Raw genomic sequence first — 27734 nt, 5'->3', positions numbered from 1 at the left:
CTAGCCCTTATCAGCGTAGGAATAACTTCATCCGGAATGCCCTTTTCTGCTAGGATCCGGCGTTCAACCGCCATGCCGTCAAACGCAGCCGCGGTAAGTCTTGGAACAGACAGGGCCCCTGTTGCAACAGGTCCTGTCTGAGAGGCAGAGGCATGGGTCCTCTGTGATCATCTCTTGTAGTTATGGGTACCAAGTCCTTCTTGGCCAATCCGGAACAATGAGTATTGTTCTCACTCCTCTTTTTCTTACTATTCTCAGCACCTTGGGTATGAGAGGAAGAGGAGGAAACACATAGACCGACTGGAACACTCACGGTGTTACTAGTGCGTCCACAGCTATCGCCTGAGGGTCCCTTGACCTGGCGCAATATCTTTTTAGCTTTTTGTTGAGGCGGGACGCCATCATGTCCACCTGTGGCAGTTCCCATCTATTTGCAATCTGCTCGAAGACTTCTTGATAAAGTCCCCACTCTCCCGGGTGGAGGTCGTGTCTGCTGAGGAAGTCTGCTTCCCAGTTGTCCACTCCCGGAATGAACACTGCTGACAGTGCTTGCACGTGATTCTCCGCCCAACGAAGAATCCTGGTGGCTTCCGCCATTGCCACCCTTCTTCTTGTGCCGCCCTGGCGGTTTACATGGGCGACTGCCGTGATGTTGTCTGACTGAATCAGCACTGGTTGGTCTCGAAGCAGAGGCTCCGCTTGACTCAGGGCGTTGTATATGGCCCTTAGTTCCAGTATATTTATGTGCAGACAAGTCTCCTGACTTGACCACAGCCCTTGGAAGTTTCTTCCCTGAGTGACTGCCCCCCATCCGCGGAGGCTTGCATCCGTTGTCACCAGGACCCAGTCCTTTATGCCGAACCTGCGGCCCTCGAGAAGGTGAACACTTTGCAGCCACCATAGAAGAGACAGCCTGGCCCTGGGGGATAGGGTGATCAGCCGATGCATCTGAAGATGCGATCCGGACCACTTGTCCAGCAGATCCCACTGAAAGATCCTCACATGGAATCTGCCGAAGGGAATGGCTTCGTATGACGCCACCATCTTTCCCAGGACTCGCGTGCAGTGATGCACCGATACCTGTTTTGGTTTTAGGAGGTCTCTGACCAGAGTCACGAGCTCCTGAGCCTTCTCCTCCGGGAGAAACACCTTCTTCTGGTCTGTGTCCAGAATCATGCCCAGGAAGGGCAGACGCGTCGTAGGAATCAGCTGCGACTTTGGAATATTCTGAATCCAGCCGTGCTGTTGTAACACTTCCCGAGAGCGTGCTACGCTGATCAGCAACTGCTCCCTGTACCACGGCTTTATGAGGAGATCGTCCAAGTTTGGGATAATTGTCACTCCCTGCTTTCGCAGGAGCACCATCATTTCCGCCATTACCTTGTAAATATTCTCGGTGCCGTGGAGAGACCAAATGGCAACGTCTGGAATTGGTAATGACAGTCCTGTACCACAAATCTGAGGTACTCCTGATGAGGTGGATAAATGGGGACATGCAGGTAAGCATCCTTTATGTCCAGAGACACCATAAAATCCCCCTCTTCCAGGCTTGCGATGACCGCTCTGAGTGATTCCATCTTGAACTTGAACCTTTTCATGTAAATGTTCAGGGATTTTAAATTCAAAATGGGTCTGACGAACCGTCCGGTTCGGTACCACAAACATTGTGAAATAGTAACCCCTCCCTTGTTGAAGGAGGGTAATCTGCACCACCACCTGCTGGAGATATAATTTGTGTTCCTGGGACCTAGCTGTGTTGCGCAGCTTCTTTCCTCTGCCCTCGCCTCTGGCAAGAAAGGACGCACCTCGGACTTTCTTGTTTCTTTGTTCGCAAGGCTGCATTTGATAATGCTTTCCTAGGCTGTGCAGGAATATATGGCAAAATATCAGAATTACCAGCTATAGCTGTGGAGACCAAGTCCGAGAACCCTTCTCCACACAATCCTCAGCCTTACATAGGCCTCTTCAAGTCGGCATCATCTGTCCATTGCATGAATATATACAGGACACGTCAAGCAGAAAACGACATAGCTTTGTCTCTAGGACCCAGTATACTCATGTCTCTTTGGGCATGTTTTATAAATATATATATATATATATCTTAAGACAGTATATTTAATATATATATATATATATATATACATATATATATTTATATATATATCTACATACTAGGGTCTCAATCTCTGTTGATAAGGTAACTGTCCACGCTGCCACAGCGCTATAAACCCATGCCGACGCAATCGCCGGTCTGAGTAGTGTACCAGAATGTGCACGCTATCTGCAGGATCCCTGAGAATAGCTGTTACGACAGGGCTACCTTTTGTGACACCCTAGGGCAAGATTCCCATCGTATCCTGGCCCTAGTGGGGAAAGGATACTGCCTGAAAATTCTTTGTGGGAAACTGCAGTGACTTGTCTGGAGATTCCCGCTCTTTTTCATCATGAGAGGATGGAAATTTACCTCAGATTTCTTCCCCTTAAACATGTGTACCCTTGTGTCAGGGACAGTTGAGTCATCAGTGATATGTAAATCATCTTTTATTACAATAATCATATATTGAATACTTTCCTGCCATTAGGCTGTAACTTTGCATTATCGTAGTCAACACTGGAGTCAACCTCCGTGTCGATATCAGTGTTTATTATTTTTGGACAGTGAGCATTGAAAGACTCTGAAGGTCTCTGCGACAGAGGGACAGACATGGCTAGATTTCCTGTCTGTTCTCTAATCTTTTGTGCCATAAATTCACCTTAGCACTTACACATATCCAAACAGGTGTCGGCGTTGTCGACGGAGACACCTTCTCACACACATATTAGCTCTATCTCCTCCTTAGGGGAGCCTTTTACCTCAGACATGTCGACACACACGTACCGACACACCACACACACAGGGGATGCTCTATTTGAAGACAGTTCCCCCACCAGGCCCTTTGGAGACACAGAGAGAGAGAGTATGCCAGCACACACCACAGCGCTATATAACCCAGGGATTTACACTATAATTAGTGATCACCCAATAGCTGCTGATTTTAACGTTTTTGCGCCTAAATTTATGTTCCCCCCCCTCTCTCTTTCCCTTCTTGTACCTGGATACTGCAGGGGAGAGCCTGGGGAGCTGCTTCCAGCGGAGCTCTGAAGAGAAAATGGCGCTGATCAGTGCTGAGGAAGAAGGCCCCGCCCCCTCAGCGGCGGGCTTCTATCCCGCTTTTATGTGAAAAAAATAACGGGGGCTTGGACATATATACAGTCCCTGACTGTATATATGTCTATTTCTTTGCCAAAAGGTATTGTATTGCTGCCCAGGGCGCCCCCCCCCCCCCCCCCCCCCCTGCGCCCTGCACCCTACAGTGACCGGAGTGTGCGGTGTGCTGTGGGAGCAATGGCACACAGCTGCAGTGCTGTGCGCTACCTTAAGTGAAGACAGGAGTCTTCTGCCGCCGATTTCGATGTCTTCTTGCTTCTGCTGGCTTCTGTACTTCTGGCTCTGCGAGGGGGACGGCGGCGCGGCTCCGGGAACGGACAATCAAGGTCAGGTACCTGTGTTCGATCCCTCTGGAGCTAATGGTGTCCAGTAGCCTAAGAAGCGCAACCTATCTGCAGTGAGTAGGTTTGCTTCTCTCCCCTCAGTCCCACGTAGCAGAGAGTCTGTTGCCAGCAGAAGCTCTCTGAAAATAAAAAACCTAACAAAATACTTTCTTTACTAGTAAGCTCAGGAGAGCCCACTAGGAGCACCCAGCTCTGGCCGGGCACAGATTCTAACTGAGGTCTGGAGGAGGGGCATAGAGGGAGGAGCAAGTGCACACCAGATAGTACCTAATCTTTCTTTAGAGTGCCCAGTCTCCTGCGGAGCCCGTCTATTCCCCATGGTCCTTACGGAGTCCCCAGCATCCACTAGGACGTTAGAGAAACCGGTGATACACAGCTTAGCCTGCCTAGGAACGAGCTGGCATTTTTGAGATGCTGCTACTGGTGCCGCTGCTGTTGTTACTGCGTGAGGCAATACATCTACCCAGTGGTTTTTCACAGTCATGTAATCCTTAGTTTTCCCTGCTCCACTTGTCCACATGTCCGTGGTTAAGTGGATACTGGGTACAACTGCATTTTTCAGTACACTGAGGACACTTTTCTTAATGTCCCTGTACAGTCCTGTAATCTAGATGGGATTTGGTACCCTGGATACACTACCTCCATCAATTGTCTAAAACCAGCTGCACTAATGGCAGATACCGGACACTCGTCTAACACCAACATAGCTGTCAAGGCCTCAGTTATCCACTCTGCGACAGGATGACTGCTGTGATATTTCATCTTCCTCACAAAAGACTGCTTGACAGTCAGTTGCTTAGTTGAAGTAGTACAAGTGGTCTTCCGACTTCCCCTCTGGAATGATGATAGACTCCCAGCAGCAACAACAGCAGTGGCAGCAGCAACAGCAGGACGAAGTGGTTCTTGATCTTTCCATATTTTATCCTCAACATTTTTGTTCAGTACAGGAGAGCATACCCCTACTCCACACAGGGCAAACCCTGTAAAAATTGTTTGGTTATAATAACCTCTTTATTTGGAGTAAATACTATACAGCACAGGACAGCACCACTGGAGTTATACGGCAGCACCATTGGACAGGACTTATATGGCAGTACCCTGGGACTTACACGGCAGTACCCCAGGACTTATATGGCAGCACCACTGGACTTATACGGCAGCACTACTGGACTTATACGGCAGTACCCCTGGACTTATACAGCAGCATCCCTGGACTGTACTTATACGCAGTACCCCTGGACTTATACGACAGCACCCCTGGACTGGACTTATACAGCAGTAGCCCTGGACTTATACGGCAGTAGCCCTGGACTTATACGGCAGTACCCCTGAACTTATACGGCAGCACCACTGGACTTATATGGCAGCATCACTGGACTGGACTTATACGGCAGCACCACTGGACTGGACTAAAACGGCAGTACCACTGGACTGGACTTATACGGCAGTACCCCTGGACTTATACAGAAGCACCACTGTACTTATACGGCAGTACCCCTGATCTTATACGGCAGTATTCTTGGACTTATATGGCAGTATTCCTGGACTTATACGGCAGCACCACTGAATTTTTACACTTTTTATGCAGCACAACACAGCACAACTGGACTGGACTTATACAGCAGCACAGGACACCACCACTGGACTTATGGCAGCACAAGACAGCACTGGAATGTTACAAAAGAGCAGGCCACCACCCCGCGCACCACGCCACTTTCCCGCACAGAAACTGAGGAGACACGTCCTCTCGCTACACTCCTTAGTACTGGAGTGAAAATGGCGGTGACGTGCGGCTCCTTATATGGAATCCAAAACCCGAGAGAATCAGACAGTGGGATGATGACGTTTTGCCTCGTTCTGGTTTCCGAGTCTGGTGGGAAAACGCGTGCCGGACTCGGGGTCGGGCTTGAGACATTATGCTCGGTTGGTGGGGGGGGACAGGGAGGGGGGGTTCGGTTCACAGGGAACCAAACCAGCTCATCCCTAGTTCTAACTCAACATCATGTTTCGGTTTTGGCAAAACCACCCTCTAGTGTGTGATCCAGTTTTTAGTTCTATTAAAAATTTCTAAAAATCGATAATCATTGTTAAAAATCGATAAGAAACAGCTAAGAATCATGTAATTTTTTGCAATCCAAAATTCAGATTTAAAATCCAAATTCCAATCCAACTCACAAAGAATATAACTGATTAAAACAAGTGATTAACAAAAGAATTTTTTAAGAGAAACAACCTAATTAAATTACTGGCTGTGAATATATGTGTATAATAATAAGCTTAAAGTACCTTAGGCAATTCTCTTAACAGAGTCCAATTATGACTGTGAATAACCAAATAGCTAATTAGAATTAAAAAACAATAGAGGTATATACAACATACTATAAGGCTATTTACACATAACTATATTTATGTGTATAAATGATTGATACTCTACAATTAAATAGCCTAATTATTGTTCTTGGCTGTAACAATATCTCTATGAGAGTAGCTGCCGGCTAGTGACTCATTGGAAATTAATACCATTATCACGCTGATGCCAGTACATGAATATGAGTATATTAAATATCAGCGACCGCAGTATATTCAGTTTAATTAAACACATTTATTTTCTTACACTTTTCTTTCCTCTATATATATATATATATATATATATATGTGTGTGTGTGTTTTCCACCTTTTATGAAGATTCCCAGAGTATGGAAATATTTTAATGCCTATCAATAAAAATGTCTAAGAGAAAAGGTATAACAAAGTAACTAAGAATATTAGGTCTCAATAGTGCACCCCGTTCATTTGTTCCCTTTTTGTATACAGTGTCGGACTGGGCCATGAAGGACCCACCATGGGATATGCAGTGGTAGGACCTATGTGTAGGGGTGTGGCAGTCTTCACAGAAGTTTGGAAAAACCATTAGAAAGTTCATGATCTGGGCCTCTTGATAACTATATATAGTAAATACTGATAGCACATACAATGTACCAGATTAATAACACCAATGCGCTGTAGAAAATACACCCCAGTCCTGTGCAGTATAAGATAACATATGTATTATGTGGAATTCAAGTGCACAGTCTGGAACATGATCCTTAGAGGAGGAGGTGAGGCCCACGGACACTGGGGCCCACCAGGGTTTTCCCCTGTGATCCTGTGGGCCAGTCCAGCCCTGTTTGTATAGTATTCATTATACATAGAAGTAAACATTTTCAGTGTTCTTTTGGTTTACTGTACTTTTGCCAATACCAACAGTATAAGTTTTACATCTAAAGTATAAAAGTACATTGTGGATCTTACTAAATAAAGTCTAGAAATGCTCTGTGGATCATAGTAAATAAAGTCTAGTAATGCGTTGTGGATCTTAATAAATAAAGTATAGAAATGCGTAGTGGATCTTAGTAAATATAGTCTAGAAATGCTTTATTGATCTTACTAAATAAAGTATAGAGATGTGTAGTGGATCTTAATAAATAAACTATAGAAATGCATTGTGGATTTTACTAAATAAAGTATAGAAATGCGTAGTGCATCTTAATAAATAAAGTATAGATATGCGTTGTGGATCATACTAAATAAAGTACAGAAGGGTTATTCCAAACCAATTCAACACAGTTTTCAGACTGACCTTTTCAGAAAAATGATGAAATTTGGTATAATAAATGCTGACATGGTTGTAAAGAAAAACCCCAAATCTTAGGCTGATATGTTTAACGGTTTTGAAGTGATATGCCTTAAAAAGTTGCAATTTTTTTATGAAAAATGTGCTATTAACATTTTTTTAAATTGTATTTGCAGCTCACCTAAATGAGCTAGAGAGTTGGGCAAGATCTTGTTTTAAACCTCTTTTTATGGTCTTTCATATAACACAGCAGTATGTTTCCCTAAAAATTAAACATTTTAACATTTTCAAAAACAAAATTTAGATTTTCTCAAAAAGCCAATACTTAATTTAAAAATTTTTTTTTTTTTTAAATGTCATACTGTTGTTAATAAATCCCCAAAGTTTTATTTTGGGATCATGATGGTATCCCATGCTTTAAAACCTTTCATTTTTGAGTGATCCTTGAAAATTGTATCTAAAAATCAACAAATAATATTTTTCCCAGTTCATTGCATTAGAGCAGTGGTTCTCAAACTCGGTCCTCAGGACCCCACACAGTGCATGTTTTGCAGGTAACCCAGCAGGTGCACAGGGGTATTAATTACTCACTGAGACATTTTAAAAGGTCCACAGGTGGAGCTAATTATGTCACTTGTAATTTTGTCAGGAGAAGAAAAACAAAAAGGGATTTTTCCCACGCACTCTGCTGGCTGTTAGCAAGAAGAACTATATACTATGTAATAATAGAAAATGTAGAGCTCTTCATTACATGTGTTTTGCAAAAGATATGATAAGCCTCCAGGCCACTTCACGGCTGCTCTATTACTGGAGGTCCCTAACTAAGCATAAGTCCAGGGCTTGGACCCCACAAAGTCAGCTCAGGCCCGACCACCCTAGGGCAGCACACCATTGAGACACTAAAGTGTGAGTTTGGGGAGTGGTACCCCCCAGGACTGGTGTGACTAGGCTACCTTGGGGTAGCACGCCATATTATTTATTTAGCACTTATGTAACACTCCTATTTTTTCACTAATATTACTCTTTGGAGTATTTTATTAACACCCTTATTTTTGTAGCACTTTCTAACCCATAGCTTCTGCTTCTTTCTTAACACATATTAACACTTTAGTGTCTCAATGGTGTGCTGCCCTAGGGTGGTCGGGCCTGAGCTGACTTTGTGGGGTCCAAGCCCTGGACTTATGCTTAGTTAGGGACCTCCAGTAATAGAGCAGCCGTGAAGTGGCCTGGAGGCTTATCATATCTTTTGCAAAACATATGTAACGAAGAGCTCTACATTTTCTATTATTACATAGTATATAGTTCTTCTTACTAACAGCCAGCAGAGTGCGTGGGAAAAATCCCTTTTTGTTTTTCTTGTCTAGAGTAACCCCCTCCCGCAGCACCTGAGGATTGTTACCAGCTTGATTAGAGCAGTTTGCCACTATTTATTGCAATTCTGTCAGGAGACCTGCAAAACATGCACCATGTGGGGTCCTGAGGACCGAGTTTGAGAACCTGTGGATTAGAGGAATGCACGTTCCTCTTCAGTGTGTTTGGGGATGAGATTCTATAGTCAGTGCCTGTACCCACTTCTGTACAAGAGCACAAACGTAAGTGTAACGATACTCCATGTGGAAATATACTTCAATTGTGTTGAATGGGCCCTCCTTTTACATTTTCCTGGACCCCTACATGTGGTCCACGGACAGGATAGGTTCGGGTGGGCTTTAAATAGTGAAAAAAAAACATTGGCCACTCAGTTAAGCACACCCAAACCTAACCTGTGGTGGTTAGGGTTAGGCACTAAGGGGGAAGGTTATGGTTAGGCAGTGCTTCAAGTGGTCCTAGAGAGATGGTGGAACTCACCCACCCCCCTCCTCCCGGTGCTCATGCAATAAAGGTATTGCATGGGGCGTGGTCTCAAAAAGAAAGGGGCATGGTCACACAATAGTATTAATGCCCACAGTAGTAGCACCCCTAATACACTTAATGCCCACAGTAGTAGCACCCCGTAATACACAATGCCCACAGTAATAGTGCTCCTTATGCAATGTCCACTGTACTGGTAGTGCCCACAGTGGTAGTGCCCCTTATATAGAGCCCATTGTAATGGTGCCCCTTATGCAATGCCCCCAGTAGTAGTGCCCCTTATGTCCCCAGGAGTGATGCCCCATATGAAGTGCCCCCTTTACAGTGCCCTCATTAGTAGCGCCCCCATTAGTAATGCCCCTGTGTAGTATTGCACCCAGTAGTAATGTTGCCTGTAGTAATAGCCCCAGTAATTTAGCACCTTGTAGTTTAGCCCCAGTAGTTATGGCCCCAGTAATTTAGCCCCCAGTGGTAATGCCCCTGCAGTTATGACCCCAGTAGTTTATGCCCACTTTAGTTTAGCCTCCCAGTGGTAATGCCTCTAGTAGTTTAGCCCCTGTAGTTTAGTCCTCGTGTAGTTTTCCCCATGTAGTTTAGCCCCCCAGTAGTAATGCCCCAGAAGTTTAGCCCCATGCAGTTTGTCCAAAGTAGTAATGCCCCAAGTAGTTTAGCCTGTAGTTATGCCCCAGTAGTAATGCCCCAGTAGTTATGCCCCCAGTAGTAATGCACCCCTGTAGTTATGCTCCCAGTGCCCCCAGTAGTAATGCCCCTGTAGTTCTGCCCCCAGTAGTTTGCCCCAAGTAGTAATGCCCCCTGTAGTTATGCCCCCAGTAGTAATGCGCCCCTGTAGTTATGCCCCCAGTAGTAATGTACCCCTGTAGTTTGTCCCCAGTAGTTTGCCCCCTTGTAGATTGCCCTCTGTATCTTTCCCCCTTGTAGTTTGCCCCCCAGTAGCTTGCCCCCTTGTAGTTTGCTCCCAATAGATTGCCCCCAGTAGATTGCCCCCTGTAGCTTGCTCTCTAGGGCAATACAACAAGGTCCATAAGACACTGCACAGGCATTAAATAATTATCAATAAATGGTAAGTGAACCAACCAATGCGAAAAATTATTTAGCCACAAAGAAAGGGCCCAAGATTGTGTCAGGTTGGAGGTGCGCCACTAAGCTAAAGTTGCAGTATACATTTGTGAAAGTGATTAATGTAGACCACTAGTGGGTACTACATTAAAAAAGGAGCTTAATGTGTGGAGCACTCTTTTGTAATATTAGTTACATAAAATATTACTTTTATTTCATCATTTAAAATAAGCCTCTATTTCCAGGCATCTGGGAGTGTTTGATTGCCTGAGAGTAAAACTACAGATAGATAATGATATCAAGCCTAGTGATATATTCTTGGGAATTAATTATGCTAATGACTAAAAATATTGCCTATTAGCATGACTTATTAGGTCAGAAGTCCTAGATGTGAATCTGACATAAACTATTCTCAAAAGAGAGTATGTGACTGTTCGCATATGAAATCTAACTACGTCGTGAAGCAAAATTAATAAAGAAAAAGGTTAATAGAATAATTACCTTAATAAGTTCCCAGGGTAATCCTCAACCTTAAAGAATACATGAAATAAGGGAGGAAAACATAGTTGTGATTTGTAACATGTGTACACTCTGTCTATCAGTCTATTTCATCCAGACTGTAGTGGTCGTACAGATGTAGATTTAATGCATTCTGTATTCATAATAGTGTGATACAGTTGTGGCCCAAAAAGAAGAAATAAGGAAGAAAAAAGGCCGTACATAAGAACAGATAATTGATGTACTGTCTCATATATAACACATTTCTCACCTTAACACAATAAAAGTGTGTATATTACTAAAGAACGTATACTAACATAGTGTGCAAATGTAGGATGTACTATCTCATATAAACCACATTTCTCAATTTCACACGGGAAGGTGTATATCACTTTCAAGAGGCGTATATTCGAATAGTATACAAATATGTTGAACAAATAAATAAATATCTATGCAGTTGGGAGATTCATATCCCTTCTAATTCTAATATACAAGATCATGGTGGGTTGGAACCCCCTGAGGGATTCACTGAACAGGATCAGGAAATGATCTCAATCTTGCAGGAACTTACCTCAGAAAATACCTCAAGAGAAATTCAAGACAGGAGCAGAATTACTTGTAAGAAAAAATCAACCTTCTTTCCTCAGGACCAAATCTGCCCTGAAGTGAGGATTTTCATGAACATGGTCAGCAAGGATCTTGATGCAATACAGAGAAGTAAGCACAGATATAAAGACAATCTTATGAAAGGGGAGAGGAGAGCTCTTAATGAAATCCAGAAGTGGGAAGACGTGGTAGTGAAGCCATCTGACAAGGGGGGCAATGTTGTCCTATGGCCTAAGGAAATGTATGTCCAAGAGGCCATGAGACAGCTCAATGACCCTCAGTGTTATGTCAAGACATTGTTCAATCCCACTGATAATTGCAAATTAAGCCTTGATCGGCTCATTGAAAGAGCCTTGAGAGATGAGGTAATTACGAAGCAGGAGTTTGAATTCTTGCGGGTGGACCATCCAAGGACTCCCACCTTCTATCTCCTACCCAAGGTGCACAAAAATCTAAGCAACCCCCCAGGCAGGCCGATCGTATCCGGCATAGGGGGTGTGTCAGAGAAGGCTAGCATCTTTATAGACACTCACCTACGTAAGCATGTTACTGCTTTGCCTTCGTATACACGAGATACTGGTGATGTCATTGCAAAATTACATGATGTTAAACTAGAAGACAATTACATCTTGGTGGGCCTTGATGTAGAGTCACTGTACAGCAGTATTGACCATGCAAAAGGTCTAGCCGCTGTGGAATATTTTCTCAAAATGGAAGGTCCCAGCAGATTTAATTCCTTTTTACTGCGGTTACTGCACTTTGTTCTTCACAAGAACATATTTACTTTTGCTGACACATTTTTTACTCAGATACGTGGAACAGCGATGGGTGCAGCATGCGCACCGACATATGCTAACCTATATTTAGGATGGTGGGAAAAGGAGATAGTGTTTAGTGAAATCAATGAACCATTTACCAGCAGAATAATTACCTAGATGCGTTACATTGACAATATTTTTGTAAAATGGGAGGGGGATGAAAAACCATTGAAAGAATTTATTCAACGACTAAACAATAATGATTTGAATCTCAAACTCACTTATGAGATCAGTAAGGAATCTATCCCGTTTCTGGACCTCAGAATATATAAAGATCGGAATGGAATGTTGGCAACTGAACTCTATAGAAAGGACACGGCTACTAACAGTCTGTTACTTAGTACCAGCTCTCACTTACCAGCTACAGTTCAGAATATACCCAGGGGCGAGTTCCTGAGATTGAGACGGAACTGTTCAGATGATGAGGTATATAAAATAAAGAGTAGAGACCTCACAGGCAGATTGAAAGAGAGAGGATACAGCATGAGAAGTAATACAAAAGCCAGTAGTGCCCTTCTCCACACCGATAGGCAATCACTTATCCTACAAGAGAGTAAGAGATCAATACAATTGAGGGAAACAACAATGAAAAAGCCTGAGATATGGTTTGTAGGTGATTTCTGCCAAGAGTGGAAGGAGATAAGGGGGATAATTAACAAACACTTGCCTCTATTACTCAATGACTCAGATCTGGCGAATAGCCTGGGTCCGGCGGTATCAATGAGTTGGAAAAAATCACCCAATATCAGGGATAAGCTAGTTAAGAGCCATTTCTGCCGATGTCCAAGACGAGAAGACAAAATTAAAGGTACATACCCATGTGGATCATGTGCAGTGTGTGCACATGTTGTAACAAGACCAACCATCCTGGATAGAGATGGGAAAGTATTAAATATACATGAGTTCTGTATCACACTATTATGAATACAGAATGCATTAAATCTACATCTGTACGACCACTACAGTCTGGATGAAATAGACTGATAGACAGAGTGTACACATGTTACAAATCACAACTATGTTTTCCTCCCTTATTTCATGTATTCTTTAAGGTTGAGGATTACCCTGGGAACTTATTAAGGTAATTATTCTATAATTTTTTGGGGGGAGATTGTTAGTGTAGGTCACTAGTGGACCTACCACTAAAGGAGCTTAGTGTGTGGCGCACTCTTTTGAAATTATTATTTTATATTAAAAATATTTCAAACTTTTATTTCCATATCTAAAAGAATATTACAGGAAGAACAGGCATTCTATCCTATTTGATGGCCTGAAAAAATTCAGAAAAATACGTTTTTTATTTTGCTTTATTTATTAACCTTTTTCTTTATTAATTTTGCTTCACGACGTAGTTAGATTTCATATGCGAACAGTCACATACTCTCTTTTGAGAATAGTTTATGTCAGATTCACATCTAGGACTTCTGACCTAATAAGTCATGCTAATAGGCAATATTTACAGTCATTAGCATAATTAATTCCCAAGAATATATCACTAAGCTTGATATCATTATCTATCTGTAGTTTTACTCTCAGGCAATCAAACACTCCCAGATGCCTGGAAATAGAGGCTTATTTTAAATGATGAAATAAAAGTTATATTTTATGTAACTAATATTACAAAAGAGTGCGCCACACATTAAGCTCCCCCTGTAGCTTGCTCCCTGTAGCTTGCCCCCAGTAGATTGCCCCCAGTAGATTGACTCCCTGCAGCTTGCCCCAAGTAGACACACTGCTAATACAGTCACACATATGTTAAAAAAACAAAAACACCATACTTACCAAGCGCCACTCCCGCGTCCGACCGCTGTGATCCTCCTGTCGTCCGCTCCTCAGCACTATGAGAGAGATGTCACGACGTCTCTCCCATAGCGCACACTAACAGAGCCGGAATCCAGATCTCAGTAGTGAGCTCCTGCCGCCGGTTTCCGCTGTGAAGGAAAAAACAATGGTTCCCTAATGCACACCGAGTGAAAAATATTACTACATAATAGTCAGATAATACGGAGATCTTGGTTGCGTATAACTGCAGATACAGGGTTAAGCCCCCAGGCCTATCGACAAGGCACCTCCGTCACTGGGGGTCCCTAATACTAGGTATGGGTCCAGGGTGCAGGACCCCATAACGTCGGCACAGGTCGGCCACCCCAGGTCAGCACACAGGTGAGAGTTAATAAGGGTTAATAAGAAGCACAGAAGTGCTATGTAAGTGGTGTGATTAAAATAATACAAAAATATATACAAAGTGATAGGGAAAATCATAAGTGTTAATAAAGTGTTAGGGTGTGCCGACCTGAAGCAGCCCAGCCATACCGACACAGGGGCCACCACACCCCACACCCACCCCATAAATAATTACAAATATGTCTGGGTTAAATTCCCAGTGTAAGGCCACATGGTAATGGCTCCTACAGCGTCTGAGAGCCAGCTTACCTGGAGATACCCCTAGCTTCTCCTATGGCAGTCTGGAATCAGCAATCCCTCCTAATGCTGACCCATCCATGCCCCCAGTGACGGAGAAGCCTTGTCGATCGGCCTGGGGGCTTAACCCTATATCTGCAGATATACGCAACCAAGATCTCCGTATTATCTGACTATTATGTAGTAATATTTTTCACTCTGTGTGCATTAGGGAACCATTGTTTTTTCTTACACAGAATTACCCTTCCCTTTTAGCACCTGAGTGACATCACTATCTGATTGAGCAACTCACCATTTTTTGCATTGTATTGAGAGGCATGGATGGGTCAGCATTAGGAGGGATTGCTGATTCCAGACTGCCATAGGAGAAGCTAGGGGTATCTCCAGGTAAGCTGGCTCTCAGATGCTGTAGGAGCCATTACCATGTGGCCTTACACTGGGAATTTAACCCAGACATATTTGTAATTATTTATGGGGTGGGTGTGGGGTGTGGTGGCCCCTGTGTCGGTATGGCTGGGCTGCTTCAGGTCGGCACACCCTAACAATTTATTAACACTTATGATTTTCCCTATCACTTTGTATATATTTTTGTATTATTTTAATCACACCACTTACATAGCACTTCTGGACTTCTTATTAACCCTTATTAACTCTCACCTGTGTGCTGACCTGGGGTGGCCGACCTGTGCCGACGTTATGGGGTCCTGCACCCTGGACCCATACCTAGTATTAGGGACCCCCAGTGACGGAGAAGCCTTGTCGATCGACCTGGGGGCTTAACCCTATATCTGCAGATATACGCAACCAAGACCTCCGTATTATCTGACTATTATGTAGTAATATTTTTCACTTGGTGTGCATTAGGGAACCATTGTTTTTTCCTACACAGAATTACCCCTCCCTTTTAGCACCTGAGTGACATCACTATCTGATTGAGCAGCTCACCATTTTTTGCATTGGTTTCCGCTGTGAAGAGAGAGCAGGGCGCCCGCTGGTAACACAATCTCAGTGGGCGCCCGGCATCTCCCCACGGCGCTGAGCACACATCGGGTGAGGTGAGCCGGAGGAACTGACGGAACGCAGTTCCGCCCCGTACCTGCTCACTTTAACCCCTGGGGTTAGGCTGAAGGTAGGGAGGGTTAGGGGGGTGGGGAGAGAGGAAAACTACCCTTACTCACACATGTTGCCCTTTTAATAAGTGGGATCCTGCCGTCAGTATTGCGAATGCCGTGATCCCGTGCTAATCCTGTGGGAAGACACTATTAAGAAAACCTTCACTATATTTCTAACATGGTTTTATGCATTATTTAGCACCCGCAAATCACAATAACTACAGATACTGTAGGTGTGCACAAGACCTGACACTAACAAACCCGAACCCTGACCCATACTTTGTCCACCTACAATGTATCTGATGGAAGATTTTTGACATTAGGAGCTATTCATTTCCAACACTTTGTAATACTTCATATTCCAGCCAGCAAGCTCTATGGTAACAATGTCTGTGACCTACTGAGACATTGGGGGTTATTCAGAGATGAACGCAGATGGTTGCATACGCAGCCAGATCTGCGTTCATCTCCACACATGCTGGGGACTGCCCAGCACAGGGCAAGGCCGCCCAGCAAGTGTCAGGCGGTCGGCAGGCATTTTTCTTCCAGAGCAGACGTCACGCAGCCGCCCTGAAAGTGCTCCCAACATGCCCCCCCCAACGCCACAACGACGCCCTTCCGACGGCCGCTGCTGTCAATCATACAATATGTAAGGTTGCGCACATGCACAACGGCCGGTGCACAGACCACCTGGATATGGCCGCTGCAAGCAATCACGCGGCTGCATCCAGGTCTGAATCGTGGCCCATTGTACTGTATTTAGGTGTCCACTGCCCCTGGCATTACTCACCAGCAGAAAATGGTAAAAATGCTTCATTGCTAACTAAATTTCCATCAGAATCCAGGAAGTGTTGAGGGTAAAATTCATCAGGTCTCTCAAAGTACTCTTTGTCTTGTAGTACAGATGACAGCAATGGCATTATATAAGTCCCCTGAAAAGATTTTTGAGTGAAACATATAATACATTGATTAGTGTTTCAATATTTGAACAACATGAGATTTATATGATTATATGGACAGTACCTACTGTATGGATTGTTTTTGTGTGTAATTATGGTTTGATCTATCAACGAAAACCCAGGATCAATAGTGTTCAACATTTTTTAAGTAGGCGTTAGCGGACCACAAGTCTCGTGTGATATTGTTCTGGGATCCCAAGTGTCAGTGTGTCATTGTTCTAGGACCCCAAGTGTCAGTGTGTCATTGTTCTGGGACCCCATGTGTCAGTGTGTCATTGTTCTGGGACCCCAAGTGTCAGTGTGTCATTGTTCTGGGACCCCATGTGTCAGTGTGTCATTGGTCTGGGACCCCAAGTGTCAGTGTATCATTGTTCTGGGACCCCATGTGTCAGTGTGTCATTGGTCTGGGACCCCAAGTGCAAGTGTGATATTGTTCTAGAATCCCAGATGTCAGTGTGCCATTGTTCAATTAAACCACGTGTCAAGTTTACATAAGTCAAGCACCCCAAGTGTCAGTGTAACATAGTTTGAGGACCCAAAGCAACAGTGTGTCATTGCTCTGAGATCCCAAGTGCTTATATATTTTATAAAAATTGCATGTTACATTTTGTCCTCTACTTGTAATTAATAAAATAATAAGAATTTACTTACCGATAATTCTATTTCTCGGAGTCCGTAGTGGATGCTGGGGTTCCTGAAAGGACCATGGGGAATAGCGGCTCCGCAGGAGACAGGGCACAAAAGTAAAGCTTTCCGATCAGGTGGTGTGCACTGGCTCCTCCCCCTATGACCCTCCTCCAAGCCAGTTAGGTACTGTGCCCGGACGAGCGTACACAATAAGGGAGGAATTTTGAATCCCGGGTAAGACTCATACCAGCCACACCAATCACACCGTACAACTTGTGATCTAAACCCAGTTAACAGTATGATAACAGCGGAGCCTCTGAAAAGATGGCTCACAACAATAATAACCCGATTTTTGTAACTATGTACAAGTATTGCAGATAATCCGCACTTGGGATGGGCGCCCAGCATCCACTACGGACTCCGAGAAATAGAATTATCGGTAAGTAAATTCTTATTTTCTCTATCGTCCTAGTGGATGCTGGGGTTCCTGAAAGGACCATGGGGATTATACCAAAGCTCCCAAACGGGCGGGAGAGTGCGGATGACTCTGCAGCACCGAATGAGAGAACTCCAGGTCCTCCTTAGCCAGGGTATCAAATTTGTAGAATTTAGCAAACGTGTTTGCCCCTGACCAAGTAGCTGCTCGGCAAAGTTGTAAAGCCGAGACCCCTCGGGCAGCCGCCCAAGATGAGCCCACCTTCCTTGTGGAATGGGCATTTACATATTTTGGCTGTGGCAGGCCTGCCACAGAATGTGCAAGCTGAATTGTATTACACATCCAACTAGCAATAGTCTGCTTAGAAGCAAGAGCACCCAGTTTGTTGGGTGCATACAGGATAACAGCAAGTCAGTTTTCCTGACTCCAGCCGTCCTGGAACATATTTTCAGGGCCCTGACAACATCTAGCAACTTGGAGTCCTCCAAGTCCCTAGTAGGTGCAAGGCACCACAATAAGCTGGTTCAGGTAAAACACTGACACCACCTTAGGGAGAGAACTGGGGACGAGTCCGCAGCTCTGCCCTGTCCGAATGGACAAACAGATATGGGCTTTTTTGAGAAAAAACCACCAATTTGACACTCGCCTGGTCCAGGCCAGGGCCAAGAGCATGGTCACTTTTCCTGTGAGATGCTTCAAATCCACAGATTTGACTGGTTTTAAACCAATGTGATTTGAGGAATCCCAGAACTACGTTGAGATCCCACAGTGCCACTGGAGGCACAAAAGGGGGTTGTATATGCAATACTCCCTTGACAACTTCTGGACTTCAGGAACTGAAGCCAATTCTTTCTGGAAGAAAATCGACAGGGCCGAAATTTGAACCTTAATGGACCCCAATTTGAGGCCCATAGACACTCCTGTTTGCAGGAAATGCAGGAAACGACCGAGTTGAAATTTCTTTGTGGGGCCTTCCTGGCCTCACACCACGCAACATATTTTCGCCACATGTGGTGATAATGTTGTGCGGTCACCTCCTTTCTGGCTTTGACCAGGGTAGGAATGACCTCTTCCGGAATGCCTTTTTCCCTTAGGATCCGGCTTTCCACCGCCATGCCGACAAACGCAGCTGCGGTAAGTCTTGGAACAGACATGGTACTTGCTGAAGCAAGTCCCTTCTTAGCGGCAGAGGCCATAAGACCTCTGTAAGCATCTCTTGAAGTTCCGGGTACCAAGTCCTTCTTGGCCAATCCGGAGCCATGAGTATAGTTCTTACTCCTCTACGTCTTATAATTCTCAGCACCTTAGGTATGAGAAGCAGAGGAGGGAACACATACACCGACTGGTACACCCACGGTGTTACCAGAACGTCCACAGCTATTGCCTGAGGGTCTCTTGACCTGGCGCAATACCTGTCCCGTTTTTTGTTCAGACGGGACGCCATCATGTCCACCTTTGGTATTTCCCAACGGTTTACAATCATGTGGAAAAAACTTCCCGATGAAGTTTCCACTCTCCCGGGTGGAGGTCGTGCCTGCTGAGGAAGTCTGCTTCCCAGTTTCCATTCCCGGGATGAAACACTGCTGACAGTGCTATCACATGATTTTCCGCCCAGCGAAAAGTCCTTGCAGTTTTTGCCATTGCCCTCCTGCTTCTTGTGTCGCCCTGTCTGTTTACGTGGGCGACTGCCGTGATGTTTTTCCCACTGGATAAATACCGGCTGACCCTGAAGCAGAGGTCTTGCTAAGCTTAGAGCATTATAAATTTACCCTTAGCTCCAGTATATTTATGTGGAGAAAAGTCTCCAGACTTGATCACACTCCCTGGAAATTTTTTCCCTGTGTGACTGCTCCCCAGCCTCTCGGGCTGGGCTCCGTGGTCACCAGCATCCAATCCTGAATGCCGAATCTGCGGCCCTCTAGAAGATGAGCACTCTATAACCACCACAGGAGAGACACCCTTGTCCTTGGATATAGGGTTATCCGCTGATGCATCTGAAGATGCGATCCGGGCCATTTGTCCAGCAGATCCCACTGAAAAGTTCTTGCGTGAAATCTGCCGAATGGAATTGCTTCGTAGGAAGCCACCATTTTTACCAGGACCCTTGTGCAATGATGCACTGTTTTTAGGAGGTTCCTGACTAACTCGGATAACTCCCTGGCTTTCTCTTCCGGGAGAAACACCATTTTCTGGACTGTGTCCAGAATCATCCCTAGGCACAGCAGACGTGTCGTCGGATCAGCTGCGATTTTGGAATATTTAGAATCCACCCGTGCTGTTGTAGCAGTATCCGAGATAGTGCTACTCTGACCTCCAACTGTTCCCTGGACTATGCCCTTATCAGGAAATCGTCCAAGTAAGGGATACTTAAGACGCCTTTTCTTCGAAGAAGAATCATCATTTCGGCCATTACCTTGGTAAAGACCCGGGGTGCCGTGGACAATCCAAACGGCAGCGTCTGAAACTGATAGTGACAGTTCTGCACCACGAACCTGAGGTACCCTTAGTGAGAAGGGCAAATTTGGGACATAGAGGTAAGCATCCCTGATGTCCCGGGACACTATATAGTCCTCTTCTTCCTGGTTCGTTATCACTGCTCTGAGTGACTCCATCTTGATTTGAACCTTTGTAAGTGTTCAAAAAAATTTTTAGAATAAGTCTCACCTAGCCTTCTGGCTTCAGTACCACAATATAGTGTGGAATAATACCCCTTTTCTTGTAGTAGGAGGGGTAATTTAGTTATCACCTGCTGGGAATACAGCTTGTGAATTTTTTTCCATACTGCCTCCTTGTCGGAGGGAGACCTTGGTAAAGCAGACTTCAGGAGCCTGCGAAGGGGAAACGTCTCGACCTTCCAATCTGTACCCCTGGGATACTACTTGTAGGATCCAGGGGTCCTGTACGGTCTCAGCGCCATGCTGAGAACTTGTCAGAAGCGGTGGAACGCTTCTGTTCCTGGGAATGGGCTGCCTGCTGCAGTCTTCTTCCCTTTCCTCTATCCCTGGGCAGATATGATCTTATAGGGACGAGAGGACTGAGGCTGAAAAGACGGTGTCTTTTTCTGCAGAGATGTGACTTAGGGTAAAAAACGGTGGATTTTCCAGCAGTTGCCGTGGCCACCAGGTCCGATGGACCGACCCCAAATAACTCCTCTTCCTTTATACGGCAATACACCTTTGTGCCGTTTGGAATCTGCATCACCTGACCACTGTCGTGTCCATAACATCTTTTGGCAGTTATGGACATCGCATTTACTCATGATGCCAGAGTGCAAATATCCCTCTGTGCATCTCGCATATATAGAAATGCATCCTTTAAATGCTCTATAGTCAATAAAATACTGTCCCTGTCAAGGGTATCAATATTTTTAGTCAGGGAATCCGACCAAGCCACCCCAGCTCTGCACATCCAGGCTGAGGCGATCGCTGGTCGCAGTATAACACCAGTATGTGTGTATATACTTTTTATGATATTTTTCCAGCCTCCTGTCAGCTGGTCCTTGAGGACGGCCCTATCTATAGACGGTACCGCCACTTGTTTTGATAAGCGTGTGAGCGCCTTATCCACCTTAAGGGGTGTTTCCCAACGCGCCCTAACTTCTGGCGGGAAAGGGTATACCGCCCATAATTTTCTATCGGGGGGAACCCACGCATCATCACACACTTTATTTAATTTATCTGATTCAGGAAAAACTATGGTAGTTTTTTCACATCCCACATAATACCCTCTTTTGTGGTACTTGTAGTATCAGAAATATGTAACACCTCCTTCATTGCCTTTAACGTGTGGCCCTAATAAGGAATACGTTTGTTTATTCACCGTCGACACTGGATTCAGTGTCCCTGTCTGTGTCTGTGTCGACCGACTAAAGTAAACGGGCGTTTTAAAACCCCTGACGGTGTTTTTGAGACGTCTGGACCGGTACTAATTGTTTGTCGGCCGTCTCATGTCGTCAACCGACCTTGCAGCGTGTTGACATTATCACGTAATTTCCTAAATAAGCCATCCATTCCGGTGTCGACTCCCTAGAGAGTGACATCACCATTACAGGCAATTGCTCCGCCTCCTCACCAACATCGTCCTCCTACATGTCGACACACACGTACCGACACACAGCACACACACAGGGAATGCTCTGATAGAGGACAGGACCCACTAGCCCTTTGGAGAGACAGAGGGAGAGTTTGCCAGCACACACCAAAAACGCTATAATTATATAGGGACAACCTTATATAAGTGTTTTCCCTTATAGCATCTTAATATATAAGCATATCGCCAAATTAGTGCCCCCCCCTCTCTGTTTTAACCCTGTTTCTGTAGTGCAGTGCAGGGGAGAGCCTGGGAGCCTTCCCTCCAGCCTTTCTGTGAGGGAAAATGGCGCTGTGTGCTGAGGAGATAGGCCCCGCCCCTTTTTCGGCGGCCTCGTCTCCCGCTCTTAACGGATTCTGGCAGGGGTTAAATATCTCCATATAGCCTCCGGAGGCTATATGTGAGGTATTTTTAGCCAAAATAGGTATTCATTTTGCCTCCCAGGGCGCCCCCCTCCCAGCGCCCTGCACCCTCAGTGACTGCCGTGTGAAGTGTGCTGAGAGGAAAATGGCGCACAGCTGCAGTGCTGTGCGCTACCTTTAGAAGACTGAGGAGTCTTCTGCCGCCGATTCTGGACCTCTTCTTACTTCAGCATCTGCAAGGGGGCCGGCGGCAAGGCTCCGGTGACCATCCAGGCTGTACCTGTGATCGTCCCTCTGGAGCTGATGTCCAGTAGCCAAGAAGCCAATCCATCCTGCACGCAGGTGAGTTCACTTCTTCTCCCCTCTGTCCCTCGTTGCAGTGATCCTGTTGCCAGCAGGACTCACTGTAAAGTAAAAAACCTAAGCTAAACTTTCTCTAAGCAGCTCTTTAGGAGAGCCACCTAGAATTGCACCCTTCTCGGCCGGGCACAAAAATCTAACTGGCTTGGAGGAGGGTCATAGGGGGAGGAGCCAGTGCACACCACCTGATCGGAAAGCTTTACTTTTGTGCCCTGTCTCCTGCGGAGCAGCTATTCCCCATGGTCCTTTCAGGAACCCCAGCATCCACTAGGACGATAGAGAAATATTGTTTTCTACTTACTTTTGGTAGAAAGAAACCCTTGAACGTGACATCTTGAGTAGTCATACGTGGGCCATTAGTAGGTACAATATTCGCAAACCGCTGAATCTCATGGATGACCGCGTCAGTATACGGCATTTGCTTGCGATGTAGCATTAGAGGCTCAGCCTCCCCAATTACCTTTTCAATTTCAGTTTGAACATTTTCTGTTGTCAAGGTCACGTTTCCAGGTTTAAAATGGAAATGAATAAAGCAGATGTCAGTGAAATAGACTTATTCCTAAAAAAAAATCACTTACTGAAAAAACTTGATATTGGTTAAACCTGCCAGCTACAAAGAATCAGTCTTGGGTACTCTAGGGGACTGGTGGCTGCTAACCGGAGTCCCTATAATTTAAGGTGTTCCTACATAGCCCCCTGACTGTATATTTGATATAATGGGGATGGATTCAATTAGCTGCATGCATGCTGATGGTAGCTCTCATTGTGTGTTTATCCACCTATTGTGATAGGCAGATTCGGGATGTATTTGGCATCCCGACGTACGGGATGCCGACAGTCAGAGGATCGTTGCCAGAATCTCGACACCCATCAGAATCCGGACGAAGAAATCCAGACAGTCGTCATCTTAGAAATTAATCATGTTGGGAAGGGTTAGGTTTGGGTGGGAGGGTTAGCACTAGGGGGAGGGGTAGGTTTTGGCTTCTAGAACGGAGGACTAGGGTTAGGCTGAGGGAAGGAAGTATTAGGGGGGGGACAGCGTTGGCATACTGACTCACCAGGTGCCGGAATTCTTAGTGTCAGCATGCCATCGGTCATGTTACCACCGGCAACGTAAGGGTCGGGTTCCCATACCCAACCCATAGATTCTGATAGCACATCCATACTCCAAAATGCACCTTTCGATTCATCCCACCCGAACCCTCCCTCACTTTCTCCACTTTTTAGGTCCACTCTATCCCCCTCTTTTCTCCTTCATTCACCTTCAGGTGGCGGTCATCTAATGCCCCCCCCCCCCCCCCCCTCCCGGCTGCTAATCCCCATTCCTCAACAACTTTGCTGCCTGGCTTCCCCACTTCCTCTTCTCTCCTCTGAGATCCCCTCTATCATCCTTGGTGACTGTAACATACCTATTGACATTTCTAAACCAGCATCTACTAATCTTGCCCTCTTTTCCTCCTTTGGCCTTTCTCAATGGACCTCTACCCCCACTCACCATCTTGGCCACTCCCTTGACCTTGTCTTCACCCACCGGTGTGATCCTTCTGACTTCTCCAGCTCACCTTTCCCCCTCTCTGACCACCATCTACTCTCTTTTAGCCTCTCATCTCCTCTCCTCCCGACACCCCGACCCACCATCGTGAGTTGCAATCTCCGATCTTTTGAGACTGCTGTCCTGCCCTCCCTCAATACTCTCCTTTCTTCTCTATCCATTATGGCCTGCCCGAACCTGACAGTCTCCTTCTATAACTCCACCCTCACCTCTGCACTTGATTCTTTTGCTCCCATCTCCTCCGTTCCTCTCTGTTGTTCTAAACCCCAACGCTGGCACTCCAAACTGACCAGATTCCTGCAAAAATGCTCTTGCACTGCCGAGTGCCTCTAATGGAAATCTTGCTCTTTGACAGTTTATTTTCTCTTCCTATAGCTCTGCACTCGCCCTTTTTTCCAATCACTCATCTTTTCTCAGTCCTCCAATCCCTGCCAACTCTTTAATACTTTCAACACTCTCCTTTGCACCCCCTCTTCTTCTCCCACCCTCCCTCACTGCCAGTGACTTTGCCTCTTCTAAAAAATTGAGGCAATATGACACAAACTCTCCTCCCATCTCCCCTTGGCAGCCCCTTTCTCCCACCATCTTCTCACCTCCTACCATCTCATCTTTTGCTTCTTTTTCCCATCCACAGACAAAGAGGTACAATCCCTCATCCTTTCTTCTCCCCCCTCTACCTGGCCCCTGGACCCTCCTGCACTCCCTCTCCTCCACTGCCTGCTCCCACCTTGCTCACCTTTTCAACCTATCAATCTCTAGCAGCATCTTTCCCTCACTATTCATACATGCTCTTGTCTCACCTATTCTCAAAAAACTCAACCGTGACCCTTCCTCACCCGCTAACTACTTGAGCGGCTGGTATTCAGCCGTCTCACCAGCTTCCTCTCTGACCACTCCATCCTTGATCCTTTTCAGCCTCTTTTTTTCACCCACTCCACTCCACTCCACTGAAACTGCCCTGGTCAAAGTCACCAATGACCTGCTTTTGGTCAAATCCAGGGGTCACACTTTGCTCATCCTCCTGGATCTCTATGCAGCCTTCGACACTGTGGATCATGCTCTCCTCCTCCGCACCCTTCAGTCAGTTGGCCTCTCTAGCATTATCATTGCCTGCCTCACCTCTTACCTTGTTAACCACTCATTCTCTGTGTCTGCCTCTGGCTCCATCCACACCAGGGTTCTGTCCTTGGCCCCCTTATCTTTTCAATGTACACCTCTTCCCTGGGTGCGCTCATAAGCTCCTCAGCCTACAATACCACCTCTATGCTGATGATATGCAACTATACCTTTCCTCTCTTGATCTTGCTCCCTCTGTAGTCTCTCGGGTATCCAGCTGCCTCTCTGCCATCTCTGCCTTGATGGCTAAGTGCTCTCTGAAGCTCAACTTGGACAAAACTGAACTCATCTTTCCCCCATCCAGAGTCTACACCTCCCCCATATTTCTATCACTGTTGACAACACTATCATCATCCCTGTTCCCCAACTCTACTGACTGGACGTCACTCTTGACTCCTCCCTCTACTTCACCCCTCATCCAGTCACTGGCTCAATTCTGTTGATTCCAGCTATGCAACATTTCGCTCGCATCAGGACATTCATCTCCCAGAGTGCAACTAAACTTATTATCCACTCACTAGTCATCTCACGGCTCAACTATTGCAATGTTTTCCCCACTGGCCTCACTCTCTCTCATCTTGCTCCACACCAATCTGTTCTCAACTCTGCATGAGGACAATTACAAACGCAGGTCTATTTACGAAGTCTTGGAGAGAGGTAAAGTGGTTCAATGTCCCTCTGGATCTATCACAGCTGATCAGGGAATACTTAACTCTTTGTTCAGACTGCCTGGGGAGAAACTGCAGAATCTCTGTGAGGGAAACCTGCATCCTTTTACAAAGAACAAAGAGTTAAGTATTCCCTGGTCAGCTGGGATAGATCCAGAGGGACATTGAACCACTAATAAAAGAACAGGAATGCCAATTAAAGTTGAAACACACATGAGATAAAAGACAGCTCCGTAATGGAATCGATCAACTCGAGCATCCTGACGAAGCCGCAAGGTGAAACGCGTTGACTGCAGAGAGTATCGATGGCCGCCAGCCCGCAGATCCCCGCCTGACGCCGGACACCGGGAGCCCAGGACCAAAGGAGAAGGAGGACGTGGTAAGCGGAGACAAGTCTGCCGGCAGACTACATTTATGCTGTTACGGAGCAGCTTATGGGACGCAGTAACAAACTAATTGACTTTGAACTGTGACTGATATTTGAAACGCGCCATTTTCCATTATTATAAACGGGACATAGATAACAAAATTAACCTATAACGGAAACCAAATACTGAGACACAAGCACTTTAATGAAAAAAGGGAGCCGTATAATCTTAAAAGGCTCAAATAAAGGGAGAAGAGTAAAACGCTACTAAGTGTATCAACTCCCGAGACAACTGAAACAATTGTATCCGTTTAGAGTTTCATGTGTTTATTGTATGTCTATGTCTGTGTGTAATTTATGTCTGTGAGTTGGAAGTACACCGGTATATTTTAATATCATTTTCTTGTGATCACAAGCATTTTTAGTATTTTTTGACAAATGTTAACACTCATAAGACAGAACATATGAATAAAAACTTTATATTTATAAAGCTGTTTCTATGAACTGAATTTATTAAGTTAATATAGGGGAAAGCGCTGGAAAATATTTGTTTTGTGCTATATAAACTGTGTTGGGGGAAGGAGTACCCTTGACAATCGTTCTATTTTTCCAATAACAGCTACCCTACACTAACACTATTAAGAGTAAAGCGCAGCTTGCCACTACCTAAACCTATTTGGATACCGAGATTTTGCCATTTAATTCCAGTGATTTGGACGTATAATTATTAATTCCAGTGATTTTGCCAATTAATTCCAGTGATTTGGATGTATAATTCCAGTGATTCTGCAGTATAATTCCAGTGATTTGGATGTATAATTATTAATTATAGTGATTTTGCCAATTAATTTCAGTGATTTGGATGTATAATTATAGTGATTTTGCCAATTAATTCCTGTGATTTGGACGTATAATTATTAAATACTGTGATTTTGCCAATTAATTCCAGTGATTTGGACGTACAATTACAGTGATTTTGCCAATTAATTCCAGTGATTTGGATGTATAATTATTAATTACTGTGATCTTGCCAATTAAGTCCAGTGATTTGGACGTATAATTCCAGTGATTTTGCCAATTAATTCCTTTGAGTTGGACAAATAATTCCAGTTGGAATTGTTTGTGTCATTTGGCTTAGTCATACAGCTACCTCATTGCACCTCTTCGACATCTTTGCATGAGGTGCTGTTTGGGGCCTAGTTTTTTAAAAGGGCCATCCTGTCTGACACTGCTGTATGAGTCCAGGGGTACTGCTGTATTAGTCCTGGGGTACTGCCGTGTAAGTCCACCAATTGCAGATTTTTTTTTTAAATGACTAGAGCGTGCTGGAGATGCTGTCAGTGGACTGAACAATTGCGGCCCACTCTCGGCATTCAGCCACTGCATGACAATACTAGATGGGCTAGGTGGTTGTGTCGCTTAGCTTGTTCATACAGCAACCTCGGTGCACTTTGTTTTCTTCTTTGCATGATGTGCTGTTTGGGGCCTTTTTTTATATCTGCCCTCCTGTCTGCCACTTCAGTGCCACGCCTAGATGGTCCAATTGTTTGTGTCGCTTGGCTAGTCATACAACTACCTCATTGCAATTCTTTTTCATCTTTGCATCATGTGCTGTTTGGGGCTTTTTTTTTTCATATCTGCCCTCCTGTC

General features: G+C 45.1%; 1 protein-coding gene across 1 annotated transcript in view; it reads right to left on the bottom strand.

Moving 5' to 3' along the window:
- Window positions 1–27734, bottom strand: part of LOC134908938 (cytochrome P450 2K6-like) — a 183973-nt gene that overhangs the window by 38129 nt on the left and 118110 nt on the right. Inside the window, exons 8-9 of the mRNA XM_063915200.1 lie at window positions 22683–22867; window positions 16339–16480 (exon numbers count right to left, since the gene is read on the bottom strand). Of these exons, the coding sequence (XP_063771270.1) occupies window positions 16339–16480; window positions 22683–22867 (327 nt within the window). The remainder of the gene's footprint in view (window positions 1–16338; window positions 16481–22682; window positions 22868–27734) is intronic.

Source organism: Pseudophryne corroboree, chromosome 4 (genome assembly GCF_028390025.1).
Source record: "Pseudophryne corroboree isolate aPseCor3 chromosome 4, aPseCor3.hap2, whole genome shotgun sequence".
NCBI classification, from domain to species: domain Eukaryota; kingdom Metazoa; phylum Chordata; class Amphibia; order Anura; family Myobatrachidae; genus Pseudophryne; species Pseudophryne corroboree.
Note: the sequence above shows the minus strand (reverse complement) of the source record. Positions and strands in the feature narration are given on the sequence as shown.